At 42.0% G+C, this 14,675-nt stretch overlaps 1 protein-coding gene across 1 annotated transcript in view; it reads left to right on the top strand.

Moving 5' to 3' along the window:
* The window catches only part of SRPK1 (SRSF protein kinase 1), a 44,425-nt gene extending 30,936 nt beyond the window's left edge, over window positions 1-13,489 (top strand). The window contains exons 11-16 of the mRNA XM_065402343.1: window positions 69-506; window positions 2,514-2,614; window positions 3,782-3,889; window positions 6,322-6,391; window positions 9,732-9,824; window positions 10,881-13,489. Coding sequence (XP_065258415.1) covers window positions 69-506; window positions 2,514-2,614; window positions 3,782-3,889; window positions 6,322-6,391; window positions 9,732-9,824; window positions 10,881-11,065 — 995 coding nt within the window. The 3' untranslated portion in view covers window positions 11,066-13,489. The remainder of the gene's footprint in view (window positions 1-68; window positions 507-2,513; window positions 2,615-3,781; window positions 3,890-6,321; window positions 6,392-9,731; window positions 9,825-10,880) is intronic.
* The last annotated feature ends 1,186 nt before the right edge of the window (window positions 13,490-14,675 follow it).

The raw sequence follows: 14,675 nt of genomic DNA, 5'->3' as shown, positions 1-14,675 counted from the left end.
CAGTCCATGTGTTATGTTTCCCTGTCCCTTAAGAGTCTTCTGATTCTTTTTCTTTTCCCTTTCCTTAGATGAAGTTGCCCATGTACAAGAGCAAACTATCCTAATGGAAGGCAGCATGGAAAAATGCATACCAGAAATCAACTGCAATGGCGTGGTACAAATGACTGCCTTCTCAGACTCCAGCAACCAAGGGTCTGGGAGGCTTGAGGAGGACCTTCATAATGCCAATGACTGTGAGGAGCACCCTCTGGCACAGGAAGAGGACGGCTTCCATAGCTGTAATTACAGCCAGCGTAACGGAGACTCAGAGAACAGGTCGCGAGAAGTAATGTCGGACTCATGCGTGCCCTTAATTTCTGAGGTGCTAGATTCCATGGTATATCAGCCAACTTCAAGTGAAGAGCAATCGTTCAGTGAGCAGGAGATCAGCCAGTTGCAAGAGAGTATACGTGCAGAGATACCCTCAGAGGATGAGAATGAGAATAATGACCCATCTGAGAACAAAGGTACCAGAGGACCCTTGTGCAAGAGAGAAACCCTCCCTTTTAGGAGAGCTGTCCTTTGGAGTCTGTAATGTGGCATTAATAGGGGGCTTTATATTGGCTGACCTGACTTTGCCTGAGGACATCTCTTTGAGCCCTGTCCTGACAGCACTCTCCACTCTGATCTACCTTTGGGGATTCCACTGTTGCAACCTTGGGTTGACAGGCAGTTATGCCTTTTGATATGATGGATTCCAGAGTGTGTAAACTGCTACCCTGCACACTCATCGGATTCATTCTGTCCTTCCCTGCTTTAAAAAGCACCCAGTGACTTTTTTTCCAAGTATGTTTGTTTATCATAGTCAGGCCTTAAATGGGAACATTCCCTCTGCTCCCTCACTCTCGTTCAGATATCTTTCTTGTTTTTAAATATCTGTACATAAAACCATATTGTACATAAAGAATTGAGTAAGCGTGCAGGGTTACAGTTTACACACTCTGGAATCCGTGACAGCAAAGGCACCACTGCCTGTTCAACCCAAAGTTGCATCAGATACCTGAACTGGAGTGAGAGAAGGGGACTGACAAAATATAGGGTATGTAGAAAAGCTTGTATTGACATCTCAGATTTTGCCGTGACAGGGCCCAAAATTAACTTTCCTTGCAAAGAATAGCTTGGTGTTATTTTTCTAGCATAAGGTCCTTAAGTAATATTCCCTTCCAGAACGATAAATGCATTTCAACAAAAGTGCAAGTGGGGAGGGATAGTTTTGCTAAACTTGTAAGGAGGAAAGACTTTGTCTGTTATAGGGCTATAACAACAGAGATAACATACTATAAAACTAGTTTGTTGGCAGATTCTATATAATGGAGAAACAAAATTCTTTAGAGACATACCCAAAGGTTTTGTGGGCTAAAACCCACTTCATCAGATGCATCTGATGAAGTGGGTTTTAGCCCACAAAAGCTTATGCCCAGATAAATTTTAGTCTCTAAGGTGCCACAAGTACTCCTCGTTCTTTTTGCTGATACAGACTAACACAGTTACCGCTCTGAAACCTATACCCAAAGGTGTGACTTGGTATAATTTAAATCACATAGGTCCCTCAATTAAACCATTGCTCCTTTGAGTCAGGGTCAAGTCAAAAATCTCAGCCCAAAATAGGAAATTGAGAACAATCCTTGTACTTCTCTACTAAATTATCTTGTAGCATTACCCCACTAAAATGCTACCAGGGAAATGTAAGTGAATGTAAGAGCTAAAAAAGAAATTTAACAAAGTATAAGAACTCAGCCTGTACTCAGTCTATTGATGCCTCTCTGGATTACTAGACATGCATCATTTCTCAGAACTGCCTTTCCCAGTGCATTTAGGAATCCTTACTAGATGTAGTTTAATGACTTTTTTTTTTCTCATTTTATTTCTCCAGTATATCCATCTTTGCTTGTACGGCTAGAACACTTTAAATTTTGCAGCCGTTGGCATTGCTGCTATGGGAAGCAGTGCTGCCATCCTTGGAATGTAACCCTTGTAACTTTAAAGAAGGCTTCCTTAGGTTGAGGCTCTTTTAGATACTATCGGAACCTACCAGTGCTGCAGGAAGCATTCTAAATTCTGCTGGTGTCAGCATTGTCAAAGAGCCAGTCTTAATGAAAAACTTAAAAAAAAAAAAAAAAAAAAGCCAAGCTAGCAGAGCTCAGAGAAACAGCCATCTTCCTGCACTTGCACATGCTCTGTTACGCTAGTATTTCAGTGTCTTTATTGTGCAATACAGGGGGAGGAGCTTTTGCACATGTGTATACTGGGCAGAATATATTAATTAGATCAATTTACTATTTTAATGCCCTTCTGGGGGTGCCTGTGGTGTTAACAGATGTTGACTAGAGTTGATGGCTAGTAGCTAGACTGGGGGATAGTTCTGATCATTGACCTGTATCCTTCCTGCGTAGAATGATGCCTGTGGGGTTTGGGTGGCAGATGGTGGCCCTGTCCATGTGGATTTAATCAGCTGTTGTGCACATTGCATTTAGGAAAATCCACCGCTGGGAATTTTCTCCTTAATCCCCTTGAGCCCAGGAATGCAGATAAGCTCAAAGTGAAGATAGCTGACCTAGGAAATGCCTGCTGGGTGGTAAGTGTAAACCTTTCAGTGTTGAGTGACCAAAGCTACTAATCTGTTTCCAGTTGACTGGGGGTGGGAGGCTGAAGAAGACAATCTCTATTATTTACTTAAAAATAAAAGATGAAAAATGTCTACAGCTCACCTGCAGTGTCATGAGGGATAACTTAATCCTTGTATTAAGTTTTTAGACAGTCCTCCTGATGTTCCTCTACTGTGCCTTGTTGCAGCTAGTTTTGCAGCCTGTCATATCATACACTCCCTGAGGGAACCATTTCATTTGTGATTCCTGAGCATGTAAGATAAACTGTAAATAGTTTTGGCCTTTAAAGGCGGTACTGTAGGACTTCTAAATCTGTTTGAAATCTCAAGCAGGAAAGAACATCTATTTAAATTATTTTTAATAGCAAAACAGTTTGGAACTGTCTTTACTCCCTTGAAAAGTCCTAAGTTCAGGATCCTCTGTTTTGAATTGCAACTGCGGATGAGGCAATATCCTAGAAGAGCTTTGCTGCTCTGCTTTAGGTAGGTGCTGCCACACACCCTCTAGTAAGGGAGAAGGTTGGACTTCTGAAGTAACTAACAACTGCTTCTCAGTAGTGATTAAAATAGAAATGTATCTGTCTGGGTATATTAATGTAGGTTATTAGCTTTGTTTACAAAAGCTTTGTCATTCACCTTAACTTCGCATTATCATGATTTAGTGTCAACTTGAATCCTCCATCCACTAGCATCAGCACACAAACTGATAGCTGTGCAATACATCCCATTTTTAAACATGGTTCCTAATGTTTAGGCTACACATCTTCATGTCTGACAGAAGCTGTCGGTGGCTGAGAGACATAAAATAGGTTACCTGTCACAAGTCACTTGGTAACATTCATCACACTGTTGTAGTTCAACTTTAAAACTGGCATTCTCCCCCGCTGCTGCTACTGTTTGCCGTCATCTGAATTGTCAGGCTATTTTGTCTAAGGAAAAGTGCCTCTGGTTAGGGCATTTTAATCATTTGTTGAAATTTAAGAAACCGTTTAATTGAGATGTAAAAACCAGTCTGTCATGTTTCATCTGCAAGATATCTCTGTAAATAGCACCTCTCTGGTCTTAGTTGAAGGAATCTCTTCCTTTAGAGATTTCAACCAGTTAATAAAGCACCCTTTTATTTATTTATTTATTTAGCACAAGCACTTCACTGAGGACATTCAGACAAGGCAGTACCGGTCCCTGGAGGTGCTGATAGGATCTGGGTATAACACCCCTGCTGATATTTGGAGCACAGCCTGTATGGTGAGTTTGGTCATGCAGGGTGGACCCTCAACATTCAGTGGCTGAAGAGAATTCTTGGAAATTCCAGCATGCTGTGTACTTTGTGGACCACAGAATCATTTTTGCTGGCTCCAGCAAAAATAGCCAGGGCTTAAAGCAAAGCATCCAGCCAGTTTCTAGGGTTGGTAAATCCCATGTGCCCATACCTCAGGCAAACTTTCTTAAACCACCTCGGAGTGGTGCAGCTTATGCAACTCTGCTTCTGTTTATGTTGTGCACAGCATAGTTGTTGCCCTTTGGAAGCCAGCATCCTGTAGCTGTGATAGACAAAGGCGTGTTGCATATACTGCCTCTAATTTGTGATTATGCTGCATGACATACAAATATATATGCATAATTCTGGAAGACAACCTAGCGTTTTCTCTCCCCACACTAGCTTTACAGCTGCCTTTCTCAGCCTCCAAGTTTCTCTAATGCATCTGACTTTAACAATCAATATTTTATATATTTGAGACTCTCAGATATCCCAAGTCTTGTTATGAAATGTCTCACATTCTGTGAGTAAGGTTGAGGTGACAAAAAGTCTGTTCTTATGATGACTGGCGAATGTTGAATATAGCACTTGTCTTTTTTAAAAACAAAAAAAACCCACCACTTTGGTGAGGTCTAGCTACTGACTACAAATGTCTCCTTGATCTTTTTCGCTTCCTTCGGTATTTTATTTTTATTCAGAGCTTGGTTTTGATTGGTAAGCTTAGCAAATACAATTTCATGAGCTCATCCCTGCTTCTGGAAAGCAAGCTGTGCTTCTGATGAATGAGGCAGAACAGAATGCAATGTGTTTGTTCCCTGTACGGTACTTGTGGTCAATAAAACAACACAGATGTGACTCAGAGTTCCTAACTTGATAGTCTCTAGCTATAATGGCACTTTAAAGAATATTTTTTTCTTCTCTTCTTCATCGGTATCTACTTTTTTATTTGCCTATCTTACATTGACCAGGCACTATGTGATTTTGGTTGGTATCTGATTTCATTCCTCATGGGGGGACTGATGTGACATCTCTAGAGAGAACTCCCCTATTGTATTTTCAACATGCTATTTAAAACTAAAGGTTTATAGCCAAGTCCCCATGTTCTGTGCAGCACATTAGACCTAAATGTGGCAGGAACCTCAGAATTTGCAGAAGTACCCTTCTAAATTTTCCCTATACAGCCCACAACCTGAGCCAGTTCAGTATGGTGTCTCGTTTGTTTTGGTTTCTATTTTACACTGCCTTCAGATTTCAGACTTTCAGTGTATTGTAAATTCTTGTACTGAGGCATAATACATGACACACACACAGTTGAAGAGAAGCTGGAGACTGAGACAGTTTGCTAAGGGGACTTTAGGGTCTTTGCAATTGAGAGAACATCTGAAGCAGTTTGAGGTTGTGGGATGAGCTCACTATATGTGGATGCCCCTTTTAAAGCAGTTGTTGGTGATGTGTTAAATTATCATATTCCAGATTTAACACCCAATTTTCGTTCAGTAAGCCTATTGTTTCAGGCTTTCTGCCAGCTCAGGAAGAAAATGGTCAGTTTACACTTTGTTCGCTTTTGGGCATCTTTACAGCCATCAGAACTAGAAGCTTATTTTATTTGTAAATAAAAGCTAAGATGGCAGAGCACAGTCTGTGGCAAGAGAGGATTCTGCAGCATGTTCCATAATCAGAGTATAGAGGGCCCTTAGTACAGTTATCTAAAGACCCTAAATAAGCTCTTAAGATATGAACACTGTAGAAAATGCAGCTTCATTCTGAATCAGCAAAAATCTGCAGCACATCAAAAATCTAAAGTTTGGAGGCAGCGTAAAACAAATATAATTTGTGATCAGGACAGCCAAGAAACACTGTCATGCCCTGGCTCAGGTTGTGGGCTGCATAGGGAAGATTTAAAAGTTATAGTGCTGCATAATTCTGTGTCTTCAAATCTAGAAGTAGAGAATTGGAGAAAATGTGCTTGGAAGGTGGTTGAAAAGATCCTTGAACTTGGGGGAAATGGCCTTTTTGGAGGAAGCGTCATGAAAACCGCTTTTGAACTCAAGTATCCTACGTGCTTTTGATAGCTAACTACCAAAGCAAAGTCTAATCTGGGAGTCAAGCTGGTGAATTCTTGGTTATGTACAGTATTTTAATAGTTGAACTTCATCTTATTGACACTTCATTTTGCCATGATCCAGATTTGCTTAGTGAGATGATCTTATGAGATGCACTAATGGATCTGTCGTAATGTCTGGCAATGTGCAGTGCCTTCATCACAAAAGTTCAGAATAGATCTTAATGTCTTTCTAGGTTTTACAAGGAATTATTTCCCTCTCGCATCCAAATTGCCACACCTACTCTCCAGTACTCATACGTATGTCTAACAGTGACAACTTGAAAATGATTCAACACATTAATTTTTCTTGTTTAGGCCTTTGAACTAGCCACAGGAGACTACCTGTTTGAGCCCCACTCTGGAGAAGACTATTCCCGGGATGAAGGTGAGTGTCTCTCTAGGTGTCTACCCTTTTAAAACGGAATACCAGCGACGGGGTTGTTGGGTCTCCCCTGGATGGAGAGAGCTTTCTGTTATGAGTCACTGAAGCGAGGCTCCTTGCTTGGATACATGTCTACTTGCTTGAGTAAAGAAGCCCCTGCTTAATCGTACTGGAGGGGAACTTGAGGCTTTAATTTCAGGCACTAAACAGTAAAGGTTTAGTTTCTGTTACTTGATACCTAACAAACACTTCCTTGTCTTTACTGCTGCCTCGTTCACATCTGTTTTAAGATGGGTACCTTCCTGCTCAAAGTGAATATGATCTAAGCAGCTTTAATCATTTTCCTCTGTTCCTGATCTGCACCGTGTCTGTTGTAGAATATATACATAATCTCTGATTTAAGATTCTGTATTCCAAATGTGCGTAATTAAGCTATTGATCCTCTGAGTCAGCATTAGACATGGATTAAAGACCTAGTAGTACCTCCACAAACACACATGACACTGCACTATTTATAATATAAATACCTCTTGATTAGCGCTTTTAATCTGTGGATCTTCATGTGTAAATCCCTTTATCCTCACTGATGGGGAAACTGAGACAGAGGGAAAGTGACTTTCCCAATGGCGCACAGCAGGCCAGGGGTAGAGCAGGGAGTAGAACACAAGTTGTCTGAGTGCTCTTGCCACTAGACCAAGTTGTCTCAAAGAAAGGTAAATCAAGTGACCATGTCTAAATGTTAGAAATGTGCTATAGCAATAAGTGACAATTTTACATATAAATATGCAGTGTAATGGGAACTTTGGCTAATAGCTAATCAGAGTGTAGCCTTTCCTAGTGTTACCGTAACTTTCTCTTGCCCATTTTCAAATAGACAGGTAATGGATTTGCTGCTGAGCTATAACTGTACGGTGTCCATTTCAGAGCTCTGAATTTCGAGCAGACAGTATAAGACTTTGTTCAGAAGAAATACAATTTATTAAAAAATGGAGCTTTGTCTAGTAAGATGCTCAGCACCACACCTGTACCATTAATCATGGATAGTTTCATTGACAGCCATTGGCTTTGTTTCACACTTTAAATAGACAGACCTTCCATGAGCAGTGGAATTAGCTAATATTTCATTCCATTTCCCAGTAGCTTAAACATAAAAAACATTTCTTGTGCCTCTACCACTTGGTTCCGACTCTCTGTAGCCATTTGCTCTGTACTGCATACACGGAAGAAATAACTCACGTTGTTGTGTAACTTGGTCACTTTTTCTCTCAATGTACTTGTCAAGAATTCATGGTGCAGCTGCTATTTCTGTCACTTTAGTACCTATCAGTAAGACTCCCTAGGAGTAGTAATTTCTTAAAATCCATGTTTAGTTTAACAAGTAAACTTCATTTCACATTCTTGTAGCAAGTTGGATTTGTTTTTCTGCATTTCTTGGGTTGGTCCGAATGTCTCTGAATTGGTCCAGTTGCACCAGTAAATTCCCTTGATACTTCTAATGGGTGCAGTCTGTATGTGGAAAAGCACCATCACATCACACAGCTGGTGTGTGTAATGTATATAAATCCCCCTGATCTAGGAGTCTCCGAGTAGTCTTAGTAGGCATTGGAAAAATGCCAAATCTGCTTCATTGACAGAACCTCTTCCAAACATTCCAGAGCACAATTTTCCAGGGAGGAAAGTTTGCTTGGATCAAGTTGAGAAATTTCATGCAAGCCTCTTCTCATGAAATTTCGAGCCCAGTTCAGTAGTTAGGGGTTCTGATAAGCGCTCCAAAGATCACAAGCTTTTTATCTGGACTGCAGGTTTTTTGGTTATCCAATGACTGCAGTTTATAAAGTGAGCAATTTATATCTGCTCCTTAGTTTTTCCCTTTTTTCACCCTGAATATAGTCTTGTTTAAAAGTCACCTGCAAAGGGAAACATGTTGCTCTTTTATTCTTTATCATGTATAAAGGCCTCAAAGGTGTTTAGAAATATTCTGCTTGTTTTACATTATAAATATCAGGTCTTGTCTACCCTGGTTAGAGTTGGTTAGGGTTTTTCGTTTGCTGCAGGACTTTTCAGGCAGATAGAAAGCTAGCGAGATTACATTAGTTGTATTAACAGTAGAGTGTAGAGGCTCCAAAAAAGGTCCAGCTTCTTTGTGCTACCACGTAATATACGTAGCATGCATGGTGAGAGTCCCTGAAGCACTTACAACTTGAATAGACAAGGATGGAAGAGGAAACGAAGAGATGTGAAGTAACTTGCCTGTGGCACATGATTGTCTTGTCTCCTGTGGGCTGTAATACTTTGGTCTAAATTACGTTGTTGGGTTTAGTGTGTGGGTGTAGGTAGCCTGTGATGTACAGGAGGCCAGACTAGATCTCTCCTGCCCTTAAACTCTGACATTAGCAAAGCAGTTCAGTGACAGAACTGAGAGCAAACCTAATTCTCAGTCTCCGCCTAGTGCCTTATCCTAGCCCACACTGCTGTCCATCACAGGACTGAAATCAGAGTAGTGTGAACTGAAAGTGTTTTAGTTTCTGTTTAAAATTGGTTTTAACTCAAATTTCAAACACTTTGAGGAAAAGCTCTCAACCTTTCAGGCACCCATGTCTCTTCAGCTGAGGGGTGAGTGCCTCCAGTGTAAGTCTTTGGACTCTGAGGAATCCTCCAGCATAACTGAGAGACCAAACTTGATAGTCCTGATATTTCTAAGTGTAAAACACTTGCCCTTTATACATCATAAAGTTAAAATTCCTTCCCCTTCAGCAGATCACCTCTAAACAGCTCCTCTGTCCCACAAGATTGTTGTTGAAATAAGCCTTTTACAGCCACTTGTCCTTTCTCCCATCTTTCTGTCCCTTTTATTTTATTCTTCTTCCCCTTCTGTTTTAGACCACATTGCGCATATTGTAGAGCTGCTAGGCAGAATTCCAAGGCACTTTGCCCTATGTGGGAAATATTCACAGGAGCTCTTCGATCACAGAGGTAGTATTTTCCCCCTACCCTTTCCTCCTCCAGGCACCAGGGATGCAGACAATCAGGAGACGGAGCATCCACACCAGTTTTTTGTTCCACACCAGCCCACCTATCAATGGAGAATAGGGTTCCCCAGGTCCCTGAGTTCCTAGAGTGTTGGGAACTACAATCCAAGGATTCTCCTAGTGGAGGAATCGAACTCTGGACTTCATCGGTTCCCTCCCAGTTAGTGAAGAAAACAAGAATGACAAGTTTTCCAAATGGAGGTGTGCATGCTGCTCTCTGTCGGTGTCCAGAGCTGTTGCTCTGTATGGAGTGCCTTGTATTGATATCTGTTATGTATGTCTCTCTTCTTTCTGAAATGTTTTGGAACACGCAGATCACATTGCATTGATCATAGAACTTCTGGGGAAAATACCTCGCAAGCTCATTGTGGCAGGAAAATATTCCAAGGAGTTTTTCACCAAAAAAGGTAAAAGGAAACAGCAAGTTTTTTCTAGGAGTGCCCTAATGCCTGTTGCTGGAACTACCAGGTAACTATAGATCACAGCAAAGCCCTAATCTTAAATCTTCTGGCTGCTGCACCAAAGATTCCCACAGGACCAAGGTGCTGCTCTGTATGTGTGTTCTTATCTGGCTACTGAGTGCATACCAATGCTCCTCATCTCAGCCATAAGCAGGTTGGAGAGCACTGCTGTAGTCAGCTTTGTGGGCTGATTTGGCATCCTACAGTCAGTTTATATCAACTAATGGCTTTAACGTGCTTTTGAGTTTCTTTGTCTAGACAGCTTTGCTCAGCTCCTGGCCTACTAATCTAATTCTACCAGAGCAGCAGTACCCTGTGGTCATGAATATTGAGAGGTACTGTTTCAAACCCCAAAGATTGTTCCTCCATGGATTTCTGAAATGATACAACACTATTTGAGGAAGCAATACTCTGCTGAGCAATAGGAAACTGGCAGAATTGTATTAGCCAGGCCGAGAATCTCTTAACGAGGGTAATACTTTTCTGGCATGATGAGGGCTTTTTAAAGCTATCTACTGGTTAAAATGCATCAGTCTTCTCTCCTTTGGGCAGAGCGTGAGGACTGAAGTGTTTTGTTCTCTGTGCTGTCAGGCAGCCTTCACGTTTAGCAGTCTGAACAGGAAACGCCTGTCTGCTATATGCAGAACCTCTCCTCTCAGATGGGTTCTGAGTGTCTGCAAGTCAGTACAAGTAGTGAATGGCCTTGTGTTTAGTGTGTGTATTTTTCGGTTATAGTGACTAATCAGGTTGTATGGAAACCGTGGGGCAGAAGTAGGAGGAGGGAGATGGGACCTTCTTGCAAGTACCTCTTCTAAAACTGGCTGACCTCCAAGGGCAGCTTTATAAAGAGGGAAACTTGGGTTGTTAAAATTCAACCCTTTACGCCCCTACACAACATTTACCAAAGAAATACTGGAGTCCCGATACATACCTGGAGTAACTTGGTAAGCCACTCTGGTACCATTGGTGACGTACTGTTGATGTGTCTGTTTTTGTTTTCAGGGGATCTGAAACACATCACCAAACTGAAGCCCTGGGGCCTTTTTGAAGTTCTGGTGGAGAAATACGAGTGGTCCCAAGATGAGGCAGCTGCATTCACAGACTTCTTATTACCTATGTTGGAGCTGATTCCAGAGAAACGGGCTACAGCAGCTGAGTGTCTCAGGCACCCCTGGCTTAACTCCTAGGTCTTCAACCCAACACCACAGCCCTACACTCTGGTTTACAGCATAGCATACGAACATCCAGCTGTTCCAACTGCCCCTCCCCAGATCCATTTTTTTCCTCTTGTTCCTTTTCAGTGTGAAGCTCTTCCTTCAAGGCTTCCGAGATTTTAGATAAATTTAACCTGTTCAGTTGAGTTTGCTTATTTGATTAAGCGGAGACTCTTCTCAGCCAGTGGGCATCCTGTGAAATTTGCCTTGATTGGGCTTTGCCAAAGATTAATTGACTGACTGGAATACAAAGTTGCCCCTGAGTCTCTTACCTGTTAGTGTAGGCGTGAGCTGATCTGCATTAGTGTGTGCTCCCTTAACTAAATTACACCCATGAAAGGGATATGAAGATCTGTGAATCCATCCTTAGCTCTCTGACTCCTGGGAGTCAATTTTCCACTGCACATCCAGTAGCTAGCAGGAGGATGAGAAATGGCAGATTGGTACCTGGGTGATAACTCCATGTGGAACAGAACTTGAAATCCTCCACCCATTCCTAGGTGTCTGTTGTGTTTCTTGGGTGACTTCTCACGTTCTTTCCAGTCAAATAATTTCTTTAGTTTTAGCCACTGAATCCTATGAAAAGCTGTATTTAAAAAGTATTTTTAATACCATTATTTTTCCCCAGTGTTCAGATTAGTTTCTGAATTCAGTGAAACCTGCTACGCTCCCTCAAATGCCTGAACCCTGGGACTAAAACGTGACATGGAAAATAAAAAAGCAAAAGCTGGAACTGGTTAAATGCACAATCTTCAGAATAGATGTGTACATGCTTTGCTGGCAGAATGGTAGTTGGGCTGCAGGCAACTCTTCCTAGACATTTGAGTGAGCTGTACAATTTCCTCACCCCCCACCCCCATACTGGCACTTCCTTTGCCTTGCCTGAAGTTGTCATTGCATCAGTAAGCAGTTGGTATTCAGTCTGGAAGATGGGATGTACTTTCTCTTATTTTGATCATTCTGTTGCGAAGAGGGGCTGGTGGTATCTGTGTGTCACAGCCACACTGTTCCCTGACTTCGAAACACCACATTTCCAAAGCTTAGTGTAAAGATTTCTACTGTTAGCTTGCCTTAGGTGCTGGCCTTTAGAAGTAACTTCCCCAAATGGGATTGCCTTTTATTTTCTGAGACGATTGAGTACTTGGGGATTAACACAAGGACAGGTGAACTACATGGTTTGGCTTTTTCCTGTAGACATAGGGTCAGCTTCTGTTTCCTAGAATCACCCCAAATATGGTTGTCCCAGGAGAATATTATGTAAAGTTTTTAAACTTCTCAGAGAGGGCTGGGTGTAACAGAGGTTTTTGGGGGCAGTTATTTTAATTCAAAGTTAAAGCATTGTAGTGTTTGCTAGTTTTACGATGCATCTCTCCTAGGCTTTCCTAAGTGATTACAGATTCATTGCGTCCTACTCTAAAGCAAGGTTTTGGCAGGGTAGGGACTTGAACAGCCCTTCCTCACCATGGACCAAACAGGCCTTTGGGATCAAGAAATTCTCAGAGGACAGAAGCTGCCTCAGGACTCGAACTCCCAGAAGGCCAAGAAGGCACTATTTGAGACAGTAACACCAAAGCTGCCAGTGAGGCTGTTACATGTCACTCGTGTGTGTGTGTGTTTGAAATCTCAGTTTATAACAACCTTCCATCCACAAAAGCTGGTGTCCTTATTTAATCCACTTTAAAAGTATAACCATCTTGCCCTATATTTTCTTGCTTGTCCAGTCTAACACCGACTGGGCCATTGATGAAATCCATGCTGCATGTCCATTTAGGGGTTCTTAAATCAGGTTCTCTATGCATAATCTAAGATTAAAGGAAATAAATATACCAAAACAGTTTAAAACTGCTGAATGATTTTCCTGGAATCTGGAATTCCTTCCCCCCAGCTCCAAGAGTCGCTTCTTTTTCTGTTGCAAAGGGATTACAGACAGGACTGGACTGTGTATTACTTACCTTCTGTTTTAATACTGTGAAGACTTTTTGGCAGGGTGAATGGAACTTCTGGTGGCATCACTAGAGCTCACTCCGCCCTGTGCACTTCTGCAACCTGGCTGACCTAAAGGAATGAGATACTCATAGAGGGGTCTGCACATTGGGTTCTGAGGTATCCGTTCCCCCATCACCACCAGAAGAGGACTTTTTCCTCTATCTCAGTAAAAGAGCCAGCTTGTGGGTTGAAGACACATAGAGGCAGCTGTCAGGATTCAGTCTTGTCCCTTGTGCTCGCTCACTTGGGGTTCACTAAACTTCCAAATTGCCATAAAGTGCTCACTAAAGGATTTGTACTTGCTGTGTTCGTCTAAAACCTGAAGGAAAATACATTTTTATTCTTTCTACTTGAGTGCATTGTCTTTTCTTTGTAAATGCCGTACAATAAAACAGATTATTTAATAACCCACATCTATTCTATTCCTGATATGTTCCCTCGGTAACTTGTTCATTCAGAGCCATTGTCTGTCCATTAATTTTTGTATTCTGCTAGAGTAGGGAGCCCAGGGTTAACACGTTTAGTCTTGAGACCCCATTCACATGCAGTGTTGTGTGATCTAAGTAGATAAAATCACAAAATTAGTTGCAAAATCTTTATTTTGCTAGCTTTTGAAATAGAAAACATGAAGACATTGCTATAATAGTTGTCTCCTTTTAAATAGCCATGTGCCAAACTTTGCCACAGTTTTCCATTTAATAGTCCCTTTATCAGTCCCTAATAGGGAGTCTTGACTGAGGCATCTAGAGATTTCCTTACCGTAAAACAGGTTCTCAAACTTCATTGCACCATGACCCCCTTTTTGACAATAAAAATTACTACACGACCCCAGGAGGGGGGACCAAAGCCCGGGCTAGGGCGGCCGAAATCCGGGCCCCGTCGCCAGGGGTGGGTGTATCCTAAAGCCCAAGGGCTTCAGCCCTAGGAGGGGGGCCTGTAACCTGAGCCCTGCCACCCACAGCTGAAGCCGTTGGGCTTTGGCCCTGGGCAGTGGGGCTCAGGCTTTGGTCCTGTGCCCCAGCATGTCTAAAATGGGGTTGTGACCCACTGTTTGAGAACCCCTGCTGTAAAAGAAGCATGAAATTGGAAGATCAGGGTGCAGCCTTGCTGGAACTGACCTGATTTCTAGCAGCCATAAGGAAACACACCTTAAGTTCTACTTTGCTATGTAAATTTTGGATTTAGAGCTGGCAGTGCTGGCTTTTAAGAGTCCCATATCAGAAGAGATCACACTCCCATGCAATCTGTAGAATGTGAATATGCAGAAGACTGCTGCAGGTGGGTGTTCACGGTGTGACATGAACTGGTAACTAAATCAGGTTATGCAGGTGGTTCCAACAATGCAGTAATAGTGTGAATCGAACTGATTTTGAGTGACACCATCTGCTCTAGTGAATATGATCTGAATTGCCTGCTATGTCATGCTGGAGCCCAGCAGATTTGTCTCAGAAAAGAGCTTCTTCATGCTTTGCCTTTAATGTTGCTCAGTATGGTGAGAGAGGGGTTGTGAAGCCAGTTGAGTCCTAAGGCTGACTTTTCACTGCACATGAATCCGGTTTCTTGCTGAATTATTTCCACAACTGGACTGTGGCTTGGT

Source organism: Emys orbicularis, chromosome 4 (genome assembly GCF_028017835.1).
Source record: "Emys orbicularis isolate rEmyOrb1 chromosome 4, rEmyOrb1.hap1, whole genome shotgun sequence".
Classification (NCBI taxonomy): domain Eukaryota; kingdom Metazoa; phylum Chordata; order Testudines; family Emydidae; genus Emys; species Emys orbicularis.
This window is presented reverse-complemented; position numbering and strand designations above follow the sequence as displayed.